Genomic DNA, 9,858 nt, shown 5'->3' on the forward strand with positions numbered 1-9,858 from the left:
CAAAATTTTCAAGTACAATGCATAGTGAACACTAGTTTAGTTTCTTCATCCGTAGCTTCTTTTTTCTCAGTCTAGAATTCTATAGATAGACCCTTAACTCTTAGACCAAACAACATACAAGTTTCAAAACACCAATTCCAGGTCCCTTTTCTCACATCTACGACTAGTCGAATATATCCTCACTAAAAATCATAAAATAGGCTAATTCACATAACTTTGTTTTCTTGCCAACCAACTCAATGCTCTATTGCTATGTTGTCAAAATCAATCCTAATATATGGAAGGCGTTAGTAGCAAAACCCAAAGCCTTGCACCTCACTCGACTACAGAGCTCCATTGCTACTACACCTCAAACCTAAATCACAACTTTTCCTACTCCACAAACAAGATTAAGAACAGTTCATTAAACAAGTGAGCACCATGAACTTAATAAACTTAACATGAATACTAAAAATTAGTTTCCATGTACAGTCCACAATTTTTATAAAACACCCTTTACTTAATTCGAAAGTTAAAACCCATAAAGAACACTTTTTACACAACCTAACTAAAGATTATAGAAAATTGAAATACCAAATAAAAGTAAGTGTATACCTTCCAGTATGTTTAAGCATATCAAGCATATTAGTCTGGAAAACATGATCAACAGCTTCAACACTAACACTAGTACCACTTTGAGGCATAGCAAAAACATCAACAACACGAACAGTATACTCATTAACAAAATCACCCAACATCAAACCCATCACTTCCATTGGTACACCAGCTCTCCCTACAACAATTTCCAAACCCCATCACTAAAAATCAAATATTTAAAAGGCCCCACACTTCAATTACAGAAATTGCTACTTCTTCTTCCCCTTGATTTTCATCTTCTATTATTATAGCAGCTATAATAATAGTTAAATATGATTAGGAGCAATTCCAAATTCCTTTGGTAACATTTTGAATTGATTGTGATTAGATAACAAAATCAGAACATTAGTTCAAAGAATATTGATTTTAAGCCAATTTTGAACCCAATTTAATAAAAACGCACAAAAACAATTTGGGTTTTGAAAACGATATCATGCCAATTCACAAATGAAACAAAGAAGAACAAAAGAATAAGCAATTACGTAGCATTTGTTAATTTCTGTTTTGCTTCTTTGGGGTTTGTTTGTTTGGATGTGTTGAGACAAAAAACCAACTAAGGACTAATTTTGTGGATCTGGAAGGTTTTTTTTTGTTTTTGGATCTGTTGTACAACAACACCGCGATACCATATGGAGGAAATGGGTTGGATGTCAAGTATGTGGTCTAAAGAATATTATGATTTCTGGGTCGAGGATGCATGTCAACAATCCATTTCTTGTTTTCTTTGATTGAGGAGTGCGAAAATTAGGGATCTTGAGATAATGCGGTGGTGAGAGAGAGAGAGAGGAGAGAAAAAAAAATTATGTTTTATATTTCGATATTTTTGGTTTCCCTCTGTTGGCGAAATTTTTCGCGAAATTTTTAAGTTTGTAACACTTCTCCAACGCTTTTTAAGTGTTAGCAATTAATTCCGGAAATTCACCCAAATAAAGCAACGCTTTACAACATTACCAACGCTTATTTAACGTTGGAAACTTACTAACGCTAAATAAGCATTGCAAATCAAAAAAGGTGCGTGTTGCAAATATCCTACTATGGTGTAGTGTTTCTAGTGTTTTTAAGCCCTGCTTCATAACCATCCAGCCTATAAACGAGTGTCTTGGTATCCTATTTGCAAACCAAATCAAATGATGCCAATTCACTGATTGAATCTTCCTTCTCATGGCTTCATAAGTTGGTTTCAGTTCAAACTCCCTATAAATAGAGGTTGTCCATACCACTTTATCTTCCCCCCTCCTATACTTACTCCTTCCTCCATCTCTTCTACTATATCAGGCATATGCACCTTGATGTTTGCCGATATACTCCATGTTCTATTCTCAATAAGTCTAGCAACATAAGTATTTAAGTTTGCAGTAGAATCATAAAGCAAAGCTTGTAGGAAATAATCCTTTAGAATGCCTAAAGGATGCCAAGGATCATACCATAGCTTTGTAGCACTTCCATCTCCAATCTGGTGAGTAACAAAATCAACAACATGTTTCCTCCCTTTAAGAATATTTCTCTAACTCCAAGAACAATCATTTGGGATTTTGATATCCCAAAAATTCTTTCTCCTCCTTATCAAGTTCTTTTGTACCCATTGTATCCATAATGTTTCTTTATTACTCACTATATGCCATACATGCTTCAAGTTTGCTGCCATACCAAGTGTAGCCACATTTCTAATTCCCAATCCCCCTTCATCATATGGAAAGCAAATATCCTCCCATCCAATCAAAGCATGTGAAGTTGTACAATCAGTCCTTTTCCAAAGAAAGTTTAATAACAACTTATTAAGCTCATGAATAATACTTTGTGGCAATACAAATGAAGAGATCCAATAAATGCTCAAGTTATTCAAAACAGACTTTAGCAATTGTAATCTACCTGCATATGATAAGAAGTTGCTCCTCCAACTTTGAATTCTCCTTGTAGCCTTGTCCACTAGAGGTAAGCAATCCATATATAGTAGTGATCAAAGGCAATCCCAAGTATTTCATTGACAAGTTACCCCTCGGGTAGTTTAGAATAGTTTGGATATCCTCACATGTGGCATCATCTAAACCAACAAAGAACACTTGGCTCTTTTGCAAATTGACCTCCAACCCAAAACACCTCTTGAAGAGCACAAGATTTGTAGCCAAACTTTGAGCTGTACCAAAATCCCCATATAAGAATGCCATTAGATCATCTGCAAATGATAAGTGAGTGATAATAGGGTCTCTACACTTGTAATAAAGCTTGAAATCTCCATCATAAATAGCTTGCAATATAAGATCAGAAAAAAGCTCCATCACCAATACAAAGAGATAAGGAGAGATAGGATCTCCTTGCCTTATGCCTCTTTTGCTGCCAAAGCACCCAAAAGGGGTGCTATTCACCATGATAGAGTAAGTAGTTGTTCTCATACATTCACTAATCCACCCAATGAATCTCACTGGAAAACCTATCCTCTGTAAAGTGAACTCTACTGCTTCCCATATCACTGAATCATAAGCCTTTTTCAAGTCAATCTTTGCTGCACATCTTAGGGGTGATAAATCCTTATGATAATTATGCAACAACTCATGAGACAACAAAATGCTATCTTGAATGCTCCTCCCTGGTATGAAAGCTAACTGATTAGAAGAAACCACATGATGCATTTATAGATCACATTACAACATGCAATTGGTCTATAATCCCGAAGAGATACTGGACTCTCAATCTTTGGAACTAAGGTAATACAAGTTGTATTTACCTCTTTCAAGAGCTTTCTTGATCTGAAGAAGTTTTGAACTGCCCTTATGAAATCATCACCTATTATCCTCCATGAAGCTTTAAAGAACAATGAAGAGATCCCATCATTCCCTGGAGCTTTTTCACTATCAATGCATGCAAGTGCCTCAATAATCTCATCTCTAGCTACATTCAGTTCCAACCTCTGTCTCGTTTCATTATCAATTCTCTGCCTCGGTTCCATGCCCTCAAACATGCTGAAATCAGTTTCCTCTAGGCCATCTAGAGAATAAAGTTTCTGATATAACTTGACACATTCTTCCCCAATCTGATTCATATCCTCAATCACTGCCCCACTACCATCTCTCAAGCATGTAATCTTGTTCATTGGTCTCCTTGCTTTCACTAATTTAAAGAAGTAATCAGTGTTACTATCCTCAAGGCATACAGTTTGATCCCTTGACTTTTTTTTTCTGACTCGATTCCTCTGCCTTAGATACTTGGACAAACTCACTCATTCTATCTCCCTCTTCTATTATCAATAATGCATTTAAGGGATCTGATTGTAAACTTGCTTGAACTAATTCCATAGCTGCTCTAGTAGCCGCCACCCTTGTATTAACATCACCATCTCTGTCTCTATTCCATTCAATTAGAGCTCCCTTTACCATCTTTAATTTCTTCATGAACACATACATAGGATTGCCCACCACTTCATTAGCCTAACCTGCTTGAACTATATCAAAGAAACATTTCTCCTTTATCCATAAACTAAAGAATCTAAAGGATTTCTTTTGATTCTTTTGGTTCCTTTGGTGCATTGAGAAAGCAATCATAGGAGAATGATCTGAGACAGTACCTGATATAAAGAACTCAACCTCCATGTCCCCAAATTCATCCATCTAATCTGAATTAGCCATGACTCTATCAAGTTTCTCCAGTTATTAACTGAACCCATAAAAATTAACTGAACTCAACCTTTTGCTTGTTATTCCATGTAAGAAAGCTCCCTTTATATTTAATATCCACCAACCCAGCCATTGTCACACATTGTAACAGATCGGAGAAATGATGTGGTCTAGTTTGTCTACCACCAACTCTCTCTAGTGAATTTAGAACAAAATTAAAGTCACCCAAAACCACCCAAGGCAAGTTAATAACATAAGAACTATCGATTAACTTGTGCCATAGATCCCTCCTTTGTCTAATATTAGTACTAGCATAGATGACAGTTATGCACACTTTCCTGCCACTAATCAAACCCACTTCTGCATGTATAAACTATAATCCTTTCTCAAGTATTCTCTTCTAACAAACACTTGAATCCCAACAAAGCCATACCTTTCCCAGCTCACTAAACTCATAATTGTGTTCAAATGCCCAACCTCCACAGCATTTACTAACAACCTTGTTCATGTTTCTTTGCGCCACCTTTGTTTCAACTAACCCCATAACTGAAAGCTTGTATTTCTTTATTAAGTTTCTCACTTCTACTTGCTTGAAACCTAGGTTTAACCCCCTCATATTCCAGCAACCAACTTCTATCATTGAGAATTATCATTAGACATAAGAGGATCAAATTTGTTCCCCTCCTTATTTTGCATATGCCCATCAGATTGAGTTCTTATTCTCATGGCTGTGAATCTTCCCGGTTTGATCATGGTATCTTGCTTTGTAACCCCCTTTTCCTCCCTTTAAAGATTATCCCTTCTAGTTACACTTGTACTAGTAGCTTGCAAGTTACATTCCATCTATCATTGATTCTTTCCAATCTGCTCTCAGTCTTCTAAAGTCTCCCCCTTTTTTTGCAGGCAAAATGTGAATATATTAATATAAATATACGATTACATGATGAGACAAAGTTTTCATGTTACAGGATAGGTTCCCACCAAAGGGCAAAAGAAGGGAGCGTACTCTAGGGAAATCTAAAGTACAACTGATCTGGACTTTCAACTTTGGGTACAAAATATGGTCTTGATGTACTCCATTCTGATGCATCTTTATCCAAAGTTGCACCATGCTTTGCTGCCAAGTCTGCACTGAAATTAGCTTCTCTCCAATTGTGTGTTATCCTGTAGGAGATCAAGTTTTGAGCGGCTCTTTCCCATCTCATTTTCAATTTCGAAGAGATGTGACCATTTGCAAAAGAATGAGCCACCGATTGGGAGTCAGTTTCTATCCAGATTACCCGCCAGCCGTGAGCAATGGAACTCTTTGCTGCTAATGTGAGCGCAATGCTTTCCGCCTCATAATTTGTAACCGCCCCGAGACCTTGTGCCAGAATTCCAAGTAAATTGGATTGGTAATCTCTGAAAGTTCAGCTAGTGCCTCCACGTCCTGGGTTTCTAAGTGAGCATCCATCACAGTTAATTTTAATCACTTCTTGTTCAGGTGGATACCAGTTAACTTGTTGGATTGCACTGAACGGCTTAGGCTTGCATTTGATATCCAAAGAGTGGAGAATGGTGAGTTCAGTAACAGTGTTATACATGTGACTCTTCGACAGACGTCCAGTAGTTTGAATGCATGTCCTTACCTGTTTCCTTATGTGTCCATAACTAAAGCTTGAGTCATTGTATTGTTGAGAGTTTCTCATCTTCCAAATGGCTACTAGCATACTTAGAACCAGAAGTTTACAACTCTTTGATCAAAGGACTTGCAAGTCTTGGGGCTTTGATTAGTCCTTTAAAGTTTGCCACTCCATTTGCTATTTGTGGATTCAAATGGAATATTTGTAGAATCCATTCCCAAAGGGCATGAGAGGTGGGGCAGCTCCATAACAAGTCTTTGTAACTGTCCTCCTCTTCTTTGCATCCCTCACATCTGGAAACAATCGGAATGCCTTTATGTTTTACCTTGTCATCCATTGGAATGATTCTTTGCAAGACTTTCCATGCAATTCCAGCTGTCTTGGGGTGCACATAGCTGTTCCAGATGGTTGATCCCCACCAAACAACTGCCCCATTCTCTCTGATTGTTTCAAAAGCAGAGAACACCGAGAATTTCCCTTCCTTATCCGGTTTTCGAATTCTTCTATCCTCAAGTTCGGTACTGGGAGGCAGCAGAGAATTTAGGTCCATTGCTAGATTAGAAAAGATATAAATCAAAAGATCAGGGAAGCTCCACTAATTGTTTAGAAGAGTGGTCACTCCAGTCAAAATGCGGGCGCAAGGCTATCACCGAGTTTGGACTAGCCCAATCATCTCTCCATACGTCTGAGCTAATAGTCCAGGACAGATTCCCTTTCATATCTTCCAAAGCCTATTTAAGCCATTTCCAAATGGATGAGCATTTATGGCTCACCAGCCAACTTCCATGTTTCATTTTGTATTTCTGTACCATATATTGTGACCACTGGTAGTCCGTCGTGATCATTTGCCATGCCAGTTTCATGAGAAGTACAAGGTTCAACTCTTTCAGGGGTCTGAGACCTAGCCCACCTTCCGCCTTTGGCAAACTTTCACCCATTTGAGTGTTATAGTCTTTCTTACTGCTGGGTTTCCAGACCATATGAAGTTTCTGATAGCGGCTTCCCCTTCCTTTATGCTCTTTCTCAGCCATTTGTAGATACCCATGTTGTACACTAGTATGCTGTTCAGTATAGACTGCGCAAGGACCATTCTCCCTTGAAATGAAAGTAACTTTCATGCCCATCCACTTGCTCTCTTTTTTATCTTGTCAACTAGGATTTGCATGCGGGATTGTGTGACATGACCTTTGAATAGCGGTACCCCTAAATATACCTCAGGCAAGTAACCTTCCTTCATGTCAAATATTGCTTCCACTTTTCTTCTTTTGGTGTCTGTCATGCATCTGAGGAACAACTTGCTTTTTTCCCTGTTAATGAGCTGACCAGTCGCTAGTTGATAGTCATTCAAGAAATTTCTCAAGTGTCTGAGGCCTTTTAAACTTCCATTTGTAAATAGAATGATGTCATCCACAAAAAGGTGTGATGGAGAGTATGTATTCCCAACAAAAGCCATAGGGATGGTTTTGCCTGAAGTTTGTAGCCTCACTACGCTTTTGCTGAGTGCATCCTCCACAATAGCAAAAAGAAGAGGAGATAGGAGATCCCCTTGTCGAAGTCCTCTGCCAGTGCCAAAGAACCCACAAGGTCCACCATTGATCATAATCTTTGCGCTGCTAAGAATGTTCTTGATCATGTCACAGAAATTTGGGCTTAATCCAGATCTCTCAAGTACCATAAATAGGAAGTCCCAGCTGAGAGAATCAAAATGCCTGAGAAATGTCCAATTTGATGATTGCATTTCCACCCCATTTTTTTATGTGCATATCATTGATGAGTTCTGAGGCCATAACAATTGCAGTGCTTCCTGTTCTCCCCTTCAAAAAACCATGTTGCTCACAACAAATGATGTTCATGGCAATAGATGTTAGCCGGTTAGCTAAAATTTTAGTAACAATCTTGAAAATGAAGTTACTTATACAAAGAGGCCTGTACTGACCAATTTCCTGAGCATTCTTGCATTTCGGAATCAATACCATAAAATTTGAATTCATTCCTTGCGGGATGATGTGATCAGTGAAGAAAGAACTAATAGCTCAACAAACATCAGCGCTCACTATGCTCCAACATTTATGGAAAAACATGCCTTGAAATCCATCAGGTCCTGGGGAACTTTGTGGATCCATACCCATGACCAAGTCTTTTATTTCTCTCTAGCTAGGTATAGCTATGAGCATGTCATTTTGCAGTTCAATAACCATATGTGGGATGAGGTTCAATAGCTCCTGGTTCCGCAGTACAGGGATGGCTTCAAACTTTGCTTTATAGGCTGGTACCATGTACTCCTTGATGAGACATTGATCATGCAGTATAGTACCTTCATCTATCTTGATCTCCTCAATAAAATATTTGGACTATCGAATTCTTGCTTTTGCCTAGAAATAAGCAGAGTTTCGATCACCTTCAAGCTTCTCTTTGATGCATGCTCTTTGTTTCCATATAGTTGCTTCAGTGTGCATGAGATTAGAGATGAGTTTTTCCGATTCCAGTTCTTATAAATGAAGCGGAACATCAAAAGACTCCTGCTCTTGATGTTTTTGAATGTCTTTGATGGTTTTACTTGCTTGAGCAATTTTATCTGTAGTGCCCCAGTAGGTATTTTTGTGCCAGGCCTTTAGAGTACCCTTCAGTCTTTTGAGCTTACGCATTACTAGACGAATAGATCCATCTCACATTGGCTCATTCCAGCTTAACTTTACCATGTTCATGAACTGATTGTTTTTTTTTTTTGGGTAGATAAGCCGAGGTTTTTTTTTTGGTAGAGAACTGATTGTGCTCTAGCCATATCTTCCTAAACCTAAACGGAACATTATCAGGCCTAGTGTTTTTGTTGCACCATCCAATAACTAGTGAGTGGTCAGAGAACTTGCGTTTCAATATCTTGCATCTCCAGTTAGGATTCGCCATCAGTCAGCTATTACTAATGAGTGCTCTGTCTATCTTCGCCAAAATCTGCTTCTTCCCTATTTGTCTATTGCACTAGAGTGGCCGTGTCCAATAGAGAATTATTGTTTATGAAATCCACGAACTCATTCATTGCTCTTTGGTTCGGAGACCTTCCACCTTTTTTCTCAGTTCTTGTGGTAATGGAGTTGAAGTCTCCAATTGCAATCCAGGAAGTGTTTAGTGCACCAATAACCCCAAGTTCTTCCCATAGAGCTCATCTTTGTATGTAGAAACATTTGGCATGGACAAAAGATATGAAATGCTGATTCATATTCACAGTGATATGCTGGTCATTAATGGCAACCACATTCACCGCCAATCCGTTCTTCCAAAAAGCCTAAATATTGCCTGTTTTGTTATCTGAGTGGTTATGAGCAAAAAAATTGTTGTAGCCCTTGTTAATCAGCCATAAAAGAGTGACAGTGCTATAAGAGGTTCCGCCAAACCAATCATGTCTGGCTTGTACTTCTGTATGATTTCTTCCAAGTATAACTTAGGAGATGATCTTCTCATTCCACGAACGTTCCAGAATAGGACATTCGTCATTAATTATGCTGAGTTATTTTTCCTCTCCCTTGTAGATGGAGGAGAGTACTCCTACAACATCCATTGCGGCTTATGCTTTTTTCTTTGATATCGTCTGCCATGGTTCTTCACCGGCCTTTTCAATCTCATCATCCGCAAAATCAGCCCAGTGTACCGATCTTAGCAGAAAAATAGCCTCATTTAATAATTTGGACCTGTTTCCATCTCCAGAGGAAGGGCCAGTGGCTCAACATGTCCTGTCGATGTAGATGAATAGGAGTCTAAGCCTTGCCTATTCGATCCATTGACTGCAATGCTTTTGTCAGGAGGAGATGTTAAGTTAGCAGCTCTTTGGTCCAACTTATCTCCCCATTTGCAATAGGATCATTTGGAAAAGAATTCCCCTCAACAGTTACTTGCAATCCAATTACATTAACCAAAGTATCTGTTGTAACTATTGCTACTTGCTCCATTACTTCATTCACTAGTACTTCATTCAAAACAGTGGGAGCAATAGGTTCCTT

General features: G+C 38.4%; 1 protein-coding gene across 1 annotated transcript; it reads right to left on the reverse strand.

Annotated features, from left to right (window-relative positions):
- Window positions 1–5,251: 5,251 nt before the first annotated feature.
- LOC147516390 (uncharacterized) lies at window positions 5,252–6,301 on the reverse strand. Its single transcript, XM_086593254.1, has 2 exons — window positions 6,192–6,301; window positions 5,252–5,645 (listed from the first exon to the last, which is right to left on the reverse strand). Exons 1-2 carry the CDS (start codon window positions 6,299–6,301, stop codon window positions 5,252–5,254), a joined length of 504 nt encoding a protein of 167 aa, XP_086449380.1.
- Window positions 6,302–9,858: the final 3,557 nt, after the last annotated feature.

The sequence above is a fragment of the Coptis chinensis genome, chromosome 2 (genome assembly GCF_015680905.1).
Source record: "Coptis chinensis isolate HL-2020 chromosome 2, ASM1568090v1, whole genome shotgun sequence".
NCBI lineage: Eukaryota > Viridiplantae > Streptophyta > Magnoliopsida > Ranunculales > Ranunculaceae > Coptis > Coptis chinensis.